General features: G+C 47.3%; 1 protein-coding gene across 1 annotated transcript in view; it reads left to right on the top strand.

The window, feature by feature from the left end:
• LOC144734625 (ryanodine receptor 2-like) overlaps positions 1 to 15604 on the top strand; it is a 260955-nt gene extending 245351 nt beyond the window's left edge. Inside the window, exon 107 of the mRNA XM_078616894.1 lies at positions 10407 to 15604. Within this exon, the coding sequence (XP_078473020.1) occupies positions 10407 to 10502 (96 nt within the window). The 3' untranslated portion in view covers positions 10503 to 15604. The remainder of the gene's footprint in view (positions 1 to 10406) is intronic.
• Positions 15605 to 17895: the final 2291 nt, after the last annotated feature.

Below are 17895 nucleotides of genomic sequence, written 5' to 3' on the forward strand. Positions count from 1 at the left end.
TCTGTGTGGCCAGGCCGCTTCTGAGAAAGAGCTACATAGGCGAGTGAGCCTTACCTGGTAAAATAACAATAGTAAGTCAACAAATAATAACATTGATCTTGATTGGAAGCTTTCGTGCTGTAGGCCTGAAGACGACCGCTTGTGTTGCGATCGAAACGTCTTATTTTATTTTATACCTACGTGACTTTACCGAAAGAACCAAAGAGTATAATAACATATTATTGGTACTTTCGGTAAAGTCATGTAGAAGGTAAATAATAAAATAATAAAAATAAAACATAATAAAATTCTCACGACGTTTCGGCCACAACACAAGCAGATGGCTGATTGCGTTATAATGAATAATAAAAATAATAAATAATACAATTTTATTTTATTATGTTTTATTTTTATTATTTTATTATTTCCCTTCTACGTGACTTTACCAAAAGAACCAAGAATATGAATCCCTGCAGTCACGAAAGCTTTAAATCGAAAAGTATAATAACAATATCGTTCTGCCTCTGTCATTCATTTGAGCAGGGAGATATTTGAAATGTAACTCACTTTGCACAAAAGCAAGTTGTCAGTCGAGTGGCAGCCAAGGAAAAAGAAAACCATCCAAGAGAATGACCATCCAGGGAGATGGAGCGATGAATTCAGTTGGTGTGCAGGTGGTGCCTCGTGAATTGTCGCGTCGCACGATCGTGATGGGTGGCGGCAGCGGCTTTAGGGGAAGGCCTTCATCATCGTCCGGCAGTAGATTCACCGCCGGACGATGATGGTTGTGAAGTGGTCATCATGAATAAGATAAACAAAACTCTGTGATTACGCACGGCACGCACGCGTTCATCCTGCAAATGAGGACCCCGCGGCCCCTTTGTTTATTTCCGAAGACAGAAATTGTCAGTGGCTGCACAGTGATCCCATGGGACGGTTAGTGGAGAATATTAAAGCGGAAGGTAATTGGGTAGTTAAAGATAATTAGGTGATGACCTGAGGATTTATATTACGTTTTGTCACGTTCTCCGTGAGTCTTTGGCGCCTGTCCTCATGTGAGCTCTCGTTATGAAAACCAGGGATGTTAACGATTACCCGGTTTATTGGTGAAAAATCGATGTTTCAGCCCAGAATATATGCACGTGCAAGAATTATTTAAAGTATTTTGAATGTGCGTTTGTTTATTAGTGCAATATACCCCCCAACCTCCAATGGTGGAGAGGCATCTCCCTCTCTCAGACAACTAACTCTGTCCACAAAGTGGTACCTATTTTAGCAACCCCAAAGGGATGATTGGTCATGAAGTGTACTGTAGCATTACTTCAATGGGATGTGAACTCATAGCAATGCAATGAGGTCGTGAGTGAAGGGCTATGACCACAGCAGGCTATCAAGTTTCTGCTTCGGTGAACATATACAAAGAATAACAGGCTAATTCGAGACAATAACACCTTTTTTTGATTCACTGTCTCTGAAGAACGGAGGATCTTGACCCGTTTAGCCAATTGGCCTCTTAAGTGAGCCGAAATGTCGAAATCTTAATTTCGTCTCGTTGGTTATATAAAAGAACAAACCTGTTATTACTCTTTCCAGGGACCTGCCACAGCAGCGTAATGGTTAGCAGCACAAGTGACCTTGCAATCCAGAGGTCACCGGTCAGATTCCATCTCTCGGGTGGGGGGGGGGCAAGCAGTTGAAATTAATGGGCAAAACGTCTTAAAGCTGAGAGTTGTCCAGCCCGGGCCGCGCGAAGAATAGGCCAATATATTTCGATTTAAAGCTTTCGTGACTGCAGGGATTCATCTTTTTGATTCTTTCGGTAAAGTCACGTAGAAGGGAAGTAATAAAATAATAAAAATAAAACATAATAAAATAATTCTCACGACGTTTCGGCCACAACGCAAGCAGCCGTCCTCAGGCGAAGAACAGGTCTGTCGGAAAGACAGGTCTGTCGGAAAGACATTCAGACGCTGTCTTTCCGACAGACCTGTTCTTCACCTCAGGACGGCTGCTTGCGTTGTGGCCGAAACGTCGTGAGAATTGTATTTTATTATGTTTCATTTTTATTATTTTATTATTTCCCTTCTACGTGACTTTACCGAAAGAAACAAGAAGATGATAGGCCAATATATCTTCCAGACGCCGCCCAGAATCCGGACCCAGAGATTCTCAGCACGGCAGGCTGTGTGCTAGGACACAAGCCGTCGTGTGCCGCGTGAGCCACCTCTGGGTCCGTTGCGTTTACGCTGCGAGCTCCCTCGTCGTTCGAATCGGTCGGTGTGTGGCATCAACGCCTTCCCCTCGATTGCGTCGCTTCTTGCGGTGCCGTGTAATTTTTTTTGGTGTGTGTGTGTGGAAACGTAGGGACTTGATTATATCGCGTTCGTGGGGTGAGGATTATTTAAAAAAAGGAGCCTCCCTCCGGAGGTGAACCGATTGGGCACAACAGTGCGTTGCAACGGGGCCCTTTATTAATATTTGCTGATGGTATTTCACCAGCACTCATTAGCAATTTAATTAAAATGGCATTTGCTGAACCTTGAGAGAGAGGGAGAGAGATGGAGAGCGAGAGGGAGAGAGAGAAGTATGAGAAGCGCTGTTCGATGCAAGGGAGTGATACAAGGAGTTTGATGCAGAGCGAGATGAAAGAGACAAATATTCACGTAAGAGCTGCTCGCAGCTACAGCTACCGCCGCTCTCCCTACAGCTACTGCTGATCTCCCTACAGCTACCGCTGCTCTCCCTACAGCTACCGCCGCTCTCCCTACAGCTACCGCTGATCTCCCTACAGCTACCGCCGCTCTCCCTACAGCTACCGCCGCTCTCCCTACAGCTACCACCGCTCTCCCTACAGCTACCGCTGCTCTCCCTACAGCTACCGCCGCTCTCCCTACAGCTACCGCTGCTCTCCCTACAGCTACCGCCGCTCTCCCTACAGCTACCGCCGCTCTCCCTACAGCTACCACCGCTCTCCCTACAGCTACCGCTGATCTCCCTACAGCTACCGCCGCTCTCGCTACAGCTACCGCTGATCTCCCTACAGCTACCGCTGCTCTCCCTACAGCTACCGCCGCTCTCCCTACAGCTACCGCTGATCTCCCTACAGCTACCGCCGCTCTCCCTACAGCTACCGCTGATCTTCCTACAGCTACCGCTGATCTCCCTACAGCTACCGCCGCTCTCGCTACAGCTACCGCTGATCTCCCTACAGCTACCGCTGCTCTCCCTACAGCTACCGCCGCTCTCCCTACAGCTACCGCTGATCTCCCTACAGCTACCGCCGCTCTCCCTACAGCTACCGCTGATCTTCCTACAGCTACCGCTGCTCTCCCTACAGCTACCGCCGCTCTCCCTACAGCTACCGCTGATCTCCCTACAGCTACCGCCGCTCTCCCTACAGCTACCGCTGATCTTCCTACAGCTACCGCTGATCTCCCTACAGCTACCGCTGATCTTCCTACAGCTACCACTGATCTTCCTACAGCTACCGCCGCTCTCCCTACAGCTACCGCTGATCTTCCTACAGCTACCGCTGATCTCCCTACAGCTACCGCCGCTCTCCCTACAGCTACCGCTGATCTTCCTACAGCTACCGCTGATCTCCCTACAGCTACCGCTGATCTTCCTACAGCTACCACTGATCTTCCTACAGCTACCGCCGCTCTCCCTACAGCTACCGCCGCTCATCCTACAGCTACCGCTGATCTCCCTACAGCTACCGCTGATCTCCCTACAGCTACCGCCGCTCATCCTACAGCTATCGCCGCTCTCCCTACAGCTACCGCTGATCTTCCTACAGCTACCGCTGATCTCCCTACAGCTACCGCTGATCTCCCTACAGCTACCGCTGATCTCCCTACAGCTACCGCTGCTCTCCCTACAGCTATCGCCGCTCTCCCTACAGCTACCGCTGATCTTCCTACAGCTACCGCTGATCTCCCTACAGCTACCGCTGCTCTCCCTACAGCTACCGCTGCTCTCCCTACAGCTATCGCCGCTCTCCCTACAGCTACCGCTGATCTTCCTACAGCTACCGCTGATCTCCCTACAGCTACCGCTGATCTCCCTACAGCTACCGCTGATCTCCCTACAGCTACCGCTGATCTCCCTACAGCTACCGCTGCTCTCCCTACAGCTACCGCTACTCTCCCTACAGCTACCGCTGATCTCCCTACAGCTACCGCTGCTCTCCCTACAGCTACCGCTGATCTCCCTACAGCTACCGCTGCTCTCCCTACAGCTACCGCTGATCTCCCTACAGCTACCGCTGATCTCCCTACAGCTACCGCTGCTCTCCCTACAGCTACCGCCGATCTCCCTACAGCTACCGCCGATCTCCCTACAGCTACCGCCGATCTCCCTACAGCTACCGCTGCTCTCCCTACAGCTACCGCTGATCTCCCTACAGCTACCGCTGCTCTCCCTACAGCTACCGCTGATCTCCCTACAGCTACCGCTGATCTCCCTACAGCTACCGCTGCTCTCCCTACAGCTACCACTGATCTCCCTACAGCTACCACTGATCTCCCTACAGCTACCGCTGCTCTCCCTACAGCTACCGCTGCTCTCCCTACAGCTACCGCCGCTCTCCCTACAGCTACTGCCGCTCTCCCTACAACTACCGCTGCTCTCCCTACAGCTACCGCTACTCTCCCTACAGCTACCACTGCTTATCCTACAGCTACCGCTGCTCTCCCTACAGCTACAGCTGCTCATCCTACAGCTACCGCTGCTAATCCTACAGCTACCGCTGATCTCCCTACAGCTACCGCGGCTCATCCTACAGCTACCGCTGCTTATCCTACAGCTACCGCTGCTCTCCCTACAGCTACCGCTGCTCCTGACGCTGGTTCTGTGAGCCTCGGGCATGAACGATGAACCCGAGGAATCTTGGGGATATTTTTGCATCGCCGTGTTGTGCCTCGGGCAGTAACACTGAGCCATGAGAGTTCCAACGGTACCTTTGTCCGTGAGAGCCTCCGGCACTTTCAACCATAAAGCTCTCCAGTGCTCTTCTTCCGTGCATTAGAAACGGAACATCGCACGCAGCAAAGCAGAGCGTGCATGCATCCTGGGCTTGACACTCAAAACCACGCCTGGCACTTCAAGGGAATGTTGCCAGGGGACACAGCTCATGGAATAATTTGTTCCACACACACGCGTGTGTGTGTGTGTCTGTGCACTTAGCGGAGAGCCGTAATGCAGCGGTTGACGCATTCTGCTACGAACCCGGCGACCCGGGTTCGATTCCCGCTCACGGTCAACACCAGTGGCGATTGTCTGAACCGGTCCCGGGTCTCCCCTAGGTCGACTCAGCCTCAAATGAGTACCTGGTGCGGTGTGTGAACATCGCCACTGGGGGAGACAAATGCGGCCAGGCGTGGTGCTGTCCACCCACCCCCTCGTGTGCCGTTCCGGCTCTTCATAGGTGCTCGCGAACAGCACTTCCCCCAATAGTCTGTTCAAAACTATCCGGGGGATATTTGTCTTTGTGGACTTACTAGGCCACTGTTCACATACGCCTACTTGTTTATACAGTATACAAGTTAAAAGCGCAGCCCAGCAGTTGCCTGCTCGTGCCACTGCTGGCAGAAAAGCCTCCACGCGAGAGAGGTCAAGGCCAAGGTCAGGTTTTCAGTGGAACCAGGCGGGAAGTCAAGAGGGACTCCTCCGTCGGCAAATTTTGGCCTACTCTTCCTCGCCGGTCACGCGGCGCCGCCGTGGGGGGGGGGGGGCAGCTCACGACCGGAAGGCTCTCGAAGCCCCCATTCGTCCCTCCGAGGCCGACAATCTGAGCGAAACTCTCTGGTGGTCGTGACCTCTCCACACCGTTTGTTTGGGGCTCGTCGACGGAGTATTGCCACCGCCTTCAGAAAAAACAAAAAAAATTTTAAACGTAAAGTTCGGTGGTGCGGTGGCGCGCCAACGGCCATGTCAGGGGGAGCGTCAACAAGCGGTGAAATTTCAGCGAAAGGAATGGAGCGAAGGGCGATGCTAAAAATGAAAAAGCAGGACCCGCGGTACAGGCACGGTCCCCGCTGCGTTTGTGACATCGCTCCCCCCCCACCCCCACCCACACACAAACACACCGGACTGGAAATCAAGCACGACGCAGATGGCGCTGAACGGATTTACATGGGTAGGTGGTGGGGGGGGGGGTCGTTTATTCCCGGCTGGTGGCGCACTACCGAGGGAAGGGGGGAGCGCGGCGTGGAGGGGGAAGCGACGGTGGTGGGGTGGCTGTGACGCAGGCGGACGCGGAGGTTTAAAAGGCTCTACAAACACGCTGATTTAATGAACCCCGTGGGGAGAGGCTCGCGTTTGGGAGAAGCTTCCCAACACACCACCCACCCCATCACCCCCCCCCCCCACCAAGCGGTTTCCGGGCGTTTTGGTTCAAGTGAAAAAAATTCCGCAGCGATCTTTGACGTTGCCTCGCTGCTCTGCGTGGTCCCTCCCCCCCCAACCCTCCCCCAACGTCCATGCGCCGCATTCTCAAAGCCCTTCTCTCTTACGTCCATTTCTTCTGTCCGTCATATTTCACTCTTAATCTTTCTTCACGACTAAATACCATTGTGACTTATCAGCCCATTCTTACCCCACCGGCTTCGTACCACGGACGAAATTCCGTTTGGAACGTTCGCGGCGAGTACCGTGCGTACGTGCGTACGTTGAACTTTTTTCGCACCGTACGTAGCCACCCGTGCTAATCGGAGGTGCGGGGGGAATGACGGCAAACGAAACACAAGAAGCAGTTCCAAAGAAATGAGTTTTCAATCTAGATTAAAAAGTGCATAGCTCCCAGTGGCTTCCACGACCTTCTGCAAGATGATGTTGCAGAGGTCATGGCACGGAACGTCACCTATTACACTCGTTTTTCCTATTTAGGGAAGTGCTTTCGACGTGTGTGCTAATTTCTTTTGTGTATTTGCTCCTGCGCAGCGCAGCATCACAACGGCGGTTTAAATCACACGCGATGATTTCTGGAGACTGGTCGATAGCCCCGTCGGAGTCGTATTCGCACAACACCAGGCGTTGCCTCGTCATTGTTGTTACCTTTTTATTTCTCCTCTCTCCCAATTCACGAGACGTCGTTGTCATCATTTGCATCCCTCGCAGAGCAGAGCGAGCGTCAGGGAACGACCTCTCACGTGCCCGGCGGAGAGGGCTTGTCAATCAAACGTTCAGTCTTTGCAGCTATTGGGGGTGACAAGAAAACCCCCCCAATTTAACACGATGTGCGCACAGTCATTGCTGATGCGGTCGAGGCCATCAACTCGCTACACGCTGAGCATGGTTAAATCATAAGGTGGCAATGGACTGGGGCATTGCAGGACCATCAGGGATGGTGACATGGTGGGATGGGGGTTGAGAGGCCGTCATCCTGAGCACAGGCCATGAGGCCCAACATACCAAGCGGCCAGCGACAAAATCCACCATGGAAGTTGTGACGTACAAAGCGTCAGTTAACACGTTCGATTTGGTGATGTCCTCGACATCAGCAACACACTGAAAGGGGTCTCACGAACGGTATTTGTGAGATCGGTATGGCAAGCGGTGTGCTTCATTAATTCCCCGACTCCAGTTGCCAGCCGCCCTGTAGCAGGAATCGAACCTGTGCACGTATTCCCGGCTGAGTAGCAAGCTGAGACGAACAAAAAGGCCACGTGGCATATACGCCTATATTTATTTATTTATTTTTCTTAACCTAAAATAATTTACTGGGTTGTGCATGCCCTGGGTCCGTTGTCTTGTTTAAACAGCGGCGGGCTTGGTGACAACATGAAGCCATGTGTTGTTACAGATAGACACAATTTCGGAGGTCGCTTGTGAATAACATTTGTTCTGCACACCGTGGCCTGTGCGCGTGTGTGTGTGTGTGTGCCAAGCCGTATTTTATTTAAGGCTGCGGTTGGTCATCTGAATCCCACTTCTCTGCAGAGATTGTTGGTCTGGGGTGCAATTCCATGGAGACTGGTGCGGAATTAATTAGATTTAAGGCACGAGCCAAATTTATCCCGCTGCTCGGTTGAAACAATGGTGCCGCTCTTTTTTTGTGCTGTGGACCTTGAGCTAAAAGGCAAAAAAAAAAATCCGCATTGCCATGATGGGGACGACGGGGCCTATTCTCTTGCGCATGACGACAACGGTTGGCTTCCCATTCACCGGTGCTCATTTTATTGGCCGTACCGGTGTGATGATTTGGTTTAGGTTTATTTTTTGGCACAGGTCAAACCCACTGGGCAATAAATGCTCACGTTTTTTTTTTTTGTACGGGGGGGACACAGGAAAAGAAAACTGGTTCCAGCACAAAAAAAAATGGTGGACGTAACAATCCAAAAAACGACCGTGCAAGGTCAAGTTCCGAGTGACAAGGTCGTGCGTCAACATGGCATGGTGGTCGGCGCGGGACGCTAAAAAACCCCGGCGACACTGAGTTGAATTCCTGGCCGCGGCTTTAACATCAGTTAGTGAGCAATGTCTGAAGCAGTTCCGGGCAAACCCTCTCACCAACCTGCTCTGAAGAGAATGGTCAAACCACCCCCCGATCATCGACAAGGGGTGGTCTTTATCCCAGTAGTGGCCTGACAAAAGGCGTCACGTGTACATTGGTCAGTGGCGGCAAAGTGGTTTGCACACTGCCCTACGCCTTCTGCTGCACAGCTTCGATTCCTGCTCACGTCGGGCGACGGTGACTATGCACGTGGTCTATAATCCAGCATACCCTGCCTCCCCAGGAGAGGGCAGTACAGCAGGTGAACTAATCGCCATCCGTTTACATCCGTACGGGGATCGGGGTGTTGCCCCCCCCCCTCCCCTTCTCACACGCGTGGGGGTTTTCTCCGGGTGCTCCGCTTTCCTCCCACTTGTATAATGAACACTCGTCGTTAATTGGCTGACGTCATCTGAAAATAAAAATAAATATTCAGGACCCTCGTGAAAAAGTCCCATGATTCAGTGTGGTCTTCCTGGATAAATAGGCAAAAAAGTGCAACATCAGGTCCTCAGCTCAGCCAATTAAGCTTAAAACAATGACCAGGTGCTGGCCAAACCATCTTCATCATTGTATGTATGGCGAACTTCTTTCACACCGCACGTAGCCAACCGTGCTAGTCGGAGGCGCGGGGGAAGGACAAACAAAATTAAACACATCGCCAAGCCTGCGTTGATGTGTGGCTCACGCGTGCACCTGCTGACGCTCTGCGGGCGAAGCGGAGGCTCTTGACCGTTTCTCTTTGTTTCAAAAGGCCTTTTGTGCCTCCAAACTAAAAATCAGCATTGGCCATCCCGTTTGGTTGTCCCCGAGTCTAAGCGGTGGAAATTCCACATTCCTGAGCAATGGCCGGTCTTTCCATGGGGGAGACCGCCGTGGACTTTTCTCACACAAAGTGATCCTGATCAGGACGATGGTTACCCTGACGGAGCTCCAAATGCACGCCCGTGAACAAAAAATATTGTACGGGACATTTTTTTTTTGCTTTTTGCCAGGACCAAAAAAATGTATCCCATAGATATATGACTGCTCAACCCGAGCTATTCTCTGGTCTGACACTCGTGGGACAAGACCATGAAGAAGGCTGTCTCTGGCGTAGGCTAATCAGTCTCAACGACAATGCGTATTATCAAATGATGATTGTTTGCATGCTTTATCACAAGTACGTGTGGTGAATGCTAAGTTGATTCCTTGCAAAAGGTTTCTATTTGGTGTTTGAGCATCTTGCAAACCTGCCGTTTTATTACCAGAAAGGGTAAAACCTATTCTTATTTTTGATACAATGATTCTTATTTTTTGTGATTTTTTTTTTATTCTGACGATGCACGAGCAATAAAAATGTAAAGGGGGGAGGGGGGGCACAGAAAATGTGGGGGGGGGGGGGGGGCAGAAGCCCGAAACGCAGCGCTCGCACGGCTTGGAGGGTCAGGGAGAGGAACGGGCTCACCCACCCCACTGTCGTGGGGGACACGGACTTTTTATTGTACAAGTCGAAGGGAAGGCAACGGGCAAGAGGAACAAAAGTGAGAAGGGAAAAAATGTTGGTAGCTGGCGGGCGGCGTTAAGAATAACACTGCGTAACAACAACAAAATTTGTTCCTGCGTAGTATTATTTCCTAATTGCTTATGCGTCAAAAGTACAGAAAATTTATAATATTCCCCACAAACTTTGCTTTTGTGACCAGGACAATGATATTTAGAAATGTACCTATTTTCAATGAGAAAACGTGTGCATTTGTGTCTGTCGTTCACAAAAGCAACGTTTGTTGGGAACAATAGCCATTTTCTATACTTTTTAGGCATTAGCAATTCAAAAATAACACTTAGTACCCAGGAACAAAAATTGTGTCAAATAGTGTAATTATATATCTAATTCACTTTCTCCAAATGTCACACCGCATTGCCGCGTGGTGTGCATGTCGTTTTGTTGCAGGAATCGTACGTTTGGAAGAAGTACCAGGAGAGATGCTGGGAGTTTTTCCCCGTCGGCGATTGTTTCCGCAAGCAGTACGAAGATCTGCTCGGATGAGCCGAAAATCCCAGGGATTTCCATCTTTTCATTATTATTTTCTATCCTTTTGTCTCTATCTCTCTCTCTCTGCCTTCGTGCAATGCAAACAAGACTCTTTGAAAAGGCACGATTGAAAGCAGTGTTACCTTTGTGATGTGTGACCCCTCACCCCCCCCCCCCCAAACCCTGGAGGCGCGCTCAACTTTAATGTTGTGCGAAAAGACAAAAATGAAGAACACGACTCCGTAGTACTCTTAGTTTTTTCGGTAAAGTCACGTAGGTAAAAAAATGAAATTAAAATTAATAAAAATAAAATAATAAAAAAATCACGACGTTTCGGAGGCAACACAAGTCTTCGTCATCAGGTGGGACCGTCGTGATTTTTATTATTATTTTATTTTTATTAATTTTAATTTCATTTTTTTTTACCTACGTGACTTTACCTAAAAAACTAAGAACACGACTCCGCAGGTTTATTCTCGGACGTGCCGCGTCCTCTCCGATGCTTCTTCGGTTCGTAGCACGTGTTGCTCGGCACGATGTCCGACGTTTCGCTCCACGCGCTGGGAGCTTCTTCAGGAACTGCATTTTTTTTAGCCTCCACCCTCCCCCCCCCCGCAGGCACGTGGAGCAAAACGTCGGACGTCGTGCCGAGCAACTCGCGGTGCACCCAGAAAAAGCGTCGGACATGTGACAATTAATATTAAGCGTAATTTTGCATTCAGAAACTGAATATACATATGGGCATCATCCATGTGTGTTTGCACATACCACATACGTATACATGTAAGTGAAGGCTGTACCTATACAAATGTTAACGTGTTACGATCCCATAACATGGTGTTTGATTGATCAATCATGGAGGCATGAGGATGATAGGTTGAATGAATTGATCTCTCACTTGGATTTGAACTCACAGCCTACCAAAACCGTGGCTCAATCTTTCGACGCGTTGGTTGAACGTGACGCACACCCTGCACCCGTTCATGTCAACAAGGTCGCCTGCAGTGTTACCAAGTCATTGGGCTTCGCTATGTTTGCAAGACGGACAAAAGCGGCATATAAGCACACCGAATATATCAGCAGTTGTGCAAGCAAACCAATGCAAGGCTTGTCTACCATTACCTTCAACGTACCTAAACACGGTTCTGATATAAGCAAGCCACCCGTAGGTTACACTGGTGTGGGGAAGGCAAAGGGCAATTGCTGGATGCAAGGACACTTCGGATATAAGTCCACCTGGACTCGCTGCCTATTCAAAAGTGAAAAGTGATTTCCTGCTCGTGTGAGCAATTAAGTCAGCGCTCAACCTCCTATTGACAGTGCTGAATCAGTGGTAGGAAATCGACATTACTCGTGCAGGGGTGAATCTTACCGATAGGATGATCGCTGTTGGCTTCACCACAAGGTGATTACCTCATTTTATGAACCTTGTAGGGATGATGGGCTGAATGATCCCCCGACCAGGATTCTGACTCAGCATCCTGATTGCGAGCCGTTCACCCTGCCGCTGAGCCGGCTTGCTCCTAAGGACTGTGCTTAATATCCCAGCTACTAATTTGCTAAATACATGATCGCCGTGTTAGCTGCCTCCGATCAGCACGGTTGACTACGTACGGCGCAAAAGAAGTTTCAACATGCATACGCACATCTGTAGGCATCCGGTTCATGTTTTAAACGAATGACCAGTGCTTCTTTTCTTCTTTATCCTGCTGCCAAGTGGAATCTTAACCCAGCCAGTAACAAAATCTACTCGGGGGACTCAAAATGAATAATGAAAGTCTCCCTATTGTGTGTGTGGTGGCGAAACCCATTGACCACGTGACCGACCACTTGCCCACGTAGAAGCGCTTGCACGCATGGAAGGTTACGGGACGTCACAAGAGCGACTCCCGATGCCACCGATGAAACGGATTACCAACCAAAAATGCATTGGCAGGTTGCTTTTCAAAAAAACACCGCGCGAAAGACGGAGAGAGAGAGAGAGAGAGCGTGAGTCGAGGGCGCTCGCATGCCGAGGTGCGTTTGTGATCAGGCCAGCGGGGCGTTGTCAGTCAGTGTCGCGCGCTCCATCTGCCCATCGATCGTCGTTCGCGTAAGGAAACGAACGCACTCACATTCATAAACATAAAAAAAGGAGGGCTGCGGTTAAGCAAATCTCAGCCCAACGGAACATTGGCCGAGACGCGACGCATTTTGGCGCTGACACTGTGGCGCCAATGTTTGGTTTGGCACGGAAAAAAATTAACCCGTAAAAACTAAGTTTTTCACTATAAATCCTTTATATGCGTGGCGGCTAGAGTCCTCTCGTCCTCTGGCTTGAGATGGCTGCCACCTATGGGTCAGATGATTGCCTGCCACCATTAAGCAATTGGTAATTAAATATAAAAAAAAATTTCCTAAAAAGTGTTAAATTTTGGAGAAAAAAAATTCACGAAAAGAAATTGTCACGCACAACGAGTCTGTGTGCAAAATGTCAGCTCGATTGGATCACGGGAAGTGGGTTAAAAAACGACCGAAAGATTTGCACGGTCGTAAGCGCGCAAGCAAGCAAGCAAGCGCGCAAGTGAACTTAATATAAAGGATTTAAAAATAGATTTGCCGCGATTTTGGTCTGCGGTTGACGGCTAGAGACAATTGTATGAGATCTCCGCCACCTCGTCTGGCGTTGAAGCTGGGAAATCCTCGATGTTTCTGTTTCTCTAACATCAGGAAGAACCCGGCCACCTCTGTTCAATTGCTGACACGAATTGTCTTTGTTGACAATATATAACAATACATTGCGCTGTGAAACTCTTCCGGGGCGTTACGAAAGTTCATTCACAACTTCCTTGGCCAGGCCGGGCGCAACACTTTTAATAAATAATGCAACGCTTAAAAACATGAACATTGTTCTCTAACAAATTATTTTGTGGAAGGAAAACAAACGAGATTGGATATTGCCTGATGCACATAGTTTTTGAGTGGGTATATGAATGTTCGTCTGTGCCAAATGCATTTTTGCTGAAAAGTATATTTCAACTTTATTTTTTAAATGATAAAAAATGTGCTTATTTTCAAACTAATTTTCATTAACCTCTACCCGCTCCCGGAATTTTTTATGGTAAAATTTTTTAAAATTACGAGTTTTTAAAAATATTTAAACGTTGAGATCGTGAACATTTTATTTGAATTAATAACTATTTCACAGTCTCAATTTAATGCAAAACATGATATAACATTTTCTTTAAAAGGTTGGATTTAAAAACAGACCTATCCTTACCTGCAGTTATGCACTGGGGCCTTTTTTTAATGACTAGATTTGTCAAACCAAAAATGTGGTTATTTTAAAGGCTCTTAACTAAACAATACTACTGCATAGGTTTTAATAGTTGTGCTGCATAGCTCTCTGATGTGATTTTTTTTAAGCTCTAAAGAAATTAGCCAATATTGACTACTGCAACGACTGGAACCAGAATGACAACGTCCCTTGATCGGCCTTAGTCCCGTGAATAATGAAATAGCTGTACGGGAATGTGTGTAGTTATCCAAAGATGCCCTCTTACTTTTTTAGGTGTTGCTAAGCGAAGTCAATCGTCAGGTTTGAAATTTAATTTTCACGAGCGAATTACTTTCAATACGCCGGGTTGGGTTCTTTGAGTCACGGTGGCGCGGTGGTTAGCACAATGCGCGAAATGAAACCCAGTGACCTGAATTCCTAACACTTCCCCCTTCACCAGCATGTACTAGCCATTCTAGATTTGAAGCTTTCGTGACTGCAAGGATTAATACTCTTAGTTTTTTCGGTCAAGTCATGTAGGTAAAAAATGAAATTAAAATTAATAAAAAAATAAAATAAAAAATCTCGACGTTTCGGAGGCAACACAAGTCTCCGTCATCTGGTGGGACCGTCACAGCCAGATTTGCTGTATCATATTATTAATTTTAATTTCATTTTTTACCTACGTGACTTTACCGAAAAAACTAAGAGTATGTACTAGCCAGCATGGTGAAGTATGGTCAAAAACGACTCTGCTCAACACAGAATGGGGGGGGGACCAACCATCCAACAGTGGCTTGACAATTTGCCATGAATTGCAACGAGCCTACTTCGCCTCGATTTTAGCCAACCTATGCCGTTGTCTGAGAGACTTTGTACTTTTTGATAAAACAAGAACATTGATTCAATTTGTCATAGCACAATGACTTGTACCATCTTGTTAGGAACTAACGTGATATTCCTCAGGCAAATTGTTGGTGAATTACTGCAAACGATGGACTTGTTATTCTTTGACAAAAATCCGGTGCATGTTTGTATGTACGTGTGATATGTTATTCTGGGTGGCTATGCAGCTGCTGATATGTTTGAAAATCAAAAGCTTACTCGTTACCGTCATATTAATTTTATGTCCGCCAATTGTTGGTGTGTTTTCTTTTTGCGAGCGAATGTAGAACGCTGTGACATTTGTGCTCTCCCCGCATGCCTTGAACCACTCTTTACTAATCCCTACGCCTGCCAATCAGCGTTTCTATAACAACTCTAACAAAAACTAAAATCGAGGAATGTTTTGTTACGACCAGTGTAGTTAATAGTTTTTTTTGCTCAAATTCCCAGATGTTAATTATCTTCTTTGGCCTTGCTTTTAAATTATAATTGAGATTTATTTGAAGTTTCCCCCTCCCCCCCCCATCCCTTAATTTTTTTGTGCTATACAAAGTAGAGATGCTTTGCTGTTGAATATAAAGTATATTTTACAATTGACAAACGTTTTAATTTATTTCACGGTTGAGACAATGACAGTATTCATTCGGACAATTTTCCTCACGGCACACGATTGTGTATTGTGAATACCAGGTCCCTGATTTCATAACCGACAGCATTGGCAAGGCCCTGCGCCGATAAGATGCACTGAGAGCGTGAATAAACCGTTCATCTTAAAAGTTAGACGTTTAATTGTTGCGCGCATCGCAAAAAAACCGGATGAACTATTGTCGGCAAGGTCTGCTTATTCACACATACACGGATGGGTTTGCTGTTGAGCAAAATGTTAGAACATTTTGACATATGTGGCCTTGTGCACTAAACCTGGACTGTTGAACTTGGCAATGTGAATACACAATAAAGCGTGTGAAATTTCAAATGATTTCAGTGTAATGTATATGCTTTGTGATTCGCAAATGTTGAAATTGGATGCTGCTGCGGTGGTGTAATGATTATAACACGCCTGGATCTTCTGATTCTGCAGTTAAAGAAGATGGCCAAGTTTCTCTCCACCCCTGCAGTGTAAAATGGTTCCAGCGGTGATGAGATGTTAACTACCTCACTTGATATACAGGAAGTCGTTGGTTAGATCCTGACCTTAACGCCTGTATATTTGGAGTTTGTCGCATAGGTTTTGCTCCAGGTCCTCTGGCTTTTCCCTCCACGTTTAGAAATATGCGTTTAGAGTATGGTATTTGGCTGATATAAATGTCCACGTGTGATAAGCCACTTCGTTGAGCTATCATTTGTGGGCAGGTCGCTTCTTAAAAACACCATATCGCTCAGTGGGCCTTACATGGTAAAATAAAACAAAAAAGGTGTCAGTTTTGTTGCAGATAAAAGGGTAAAAAAAAACATTTTTTACTGGCAAATGAGGTTCCAATGGTGTAAATGCTTACCCCGAGCTCTCATACTCTGATGGTGAATTTTCTTTGAGTTGTGCGCCTTTTGGCGTCATCTGGTCCAACACCATGTGAGACTAGGCTCTCAGGAAAGCTGTCTCCGGTGTGGACCAATCAACTTCAAAGACAGTGCATTGATTATCAGAGTTATGCTTTTTTTTGCATTATGACTGCAGGTATTGTGGTCTATGCAAACATGACTCCTTGAAGGTGTCAGTTTTGTTGCCAGATAGAAGGGTAAAAAAACAATTATCAAAACATTGTTTCGTTTATTTAAAAAAAAAATGTTTAGCTGAAATGGGTTATACCGCAGTTTGTCAGGTCGCATATGATTGGGTAAACTAGAGGCATTGCCACCTCTTCCAAGACGCCTGGACAGCGTGGGAGATTCAGCCAAATGCCCTCTGGAGGAGGCTTTCCGTACAGGCCCTTCTGCCAGCAGGGCTGTAGAGCATGGAAGCACAATGGGCAGCGCCATCCCCACCGTGACCGCAATTTGAAGCCACTACCTTGCTTCCCCGGGTGTAAATGTTGTGGATTTACTCTACACCTGTGTCGTGAACTAATAACTGATTGGCGTATTTTGTTTGACGCGACACACCCACACTAATTGGTTGTGTCGGGGTGGTGGTGGTGCTGGGTTAACGAAACAGTAATACACAGCTGACAATACCCGGCACTTTTAATGTCCCTTGGAGACTTTGCAGGATTTTCCATGGACAGCCCACCTGCAAAAAAAATAAAAGAGTTCGTCTTGGAAAAAAATAGACAGGACAGGTGGCAAACCCGAGGCAATGAATTGGACTAAATAAGAAAACAAAAGTTCCAACATATTGACGAGCGGACAACAGGTGGGAAATTGCATTTGGATTCTGGGACGTTAAGTAGACCTTGTGAGACTGGAATGAGATGAGAGTGATGCTATAAAGCAAGGTAATGGGAGTGATAGCAAAGGAGATACAGAGCGGAATTGAGAGGTGAATTAGCTATCTGCTTTGTAAGTGCCCGTGGAGGAGGAAATGCAAAACCCCATGGCCCTACCTTTACCCTTTGAGCCTGTGCATTTGGAAATCTACATATAAATCAATGCTGCAATGGGGTTATCATAATTTCCCTCTGCAACTACGTATGGAAATCTGGCCAGATGGTGACGCAGTTAGAGCATGCCACTGACAATCAGGATGCAAATTCAAATCCCAGTCAGGCGTAAACTCAGCCCCGCGTCCCTCTAAATAACGAATCATAACAATAATTTACTACCCTTTGTCAATCCACCGCAGAATGAGGTCTGCTGTGCTGGTTCATGAGGTTGTTTGACCATACTTCACCATGTCATCCGTGTGGGTTGGTGAAGGGCAAGCCCAAGGTTGATTGAGATATCACTCCGCCAATGATGTTAGCCATGCCCGGAAATCTAATTCGGGTCACTGGATTTATAGCACAGTGTCCTAACCACTGCACCACTGCTCCCACAATTACATTATTACGTAATAATAATAATAAATATATATATATATCCCTTAGTTACTTAGCATTCAACACGTACCTTCCCATCCCCTGTCACTGTTGTCAAAGGGAGAAACTTTGCTCAGGCCTCAATTAAAGCCAATGTTCTCATCAATGCGTCCATCAAACTTTCTTTCTTTGAAGGCGCCTTTATTAAAACCAAAAGCTTCCTCTGTTAAAACTTTAGAACCGTGCGATAAAATTATTAAGTCAATTTACAACCATACATTTGTAAAACTAATTTAAAATTCACATGTAAAAA

Source organism: Lampetra planeri, chromosome 52 (assembly GCF_965212315.1).
Source record: "Lampetra planeri chromosome 52, kcLamPlan1.2.h2, whole genome shotgun sequence".
NCBI lineage: Eukaryota > Metazoa > Chordata > Hyperoartia > Petromyzontiformes > Petromyzontidae > Lampetra > Lampetra planeri.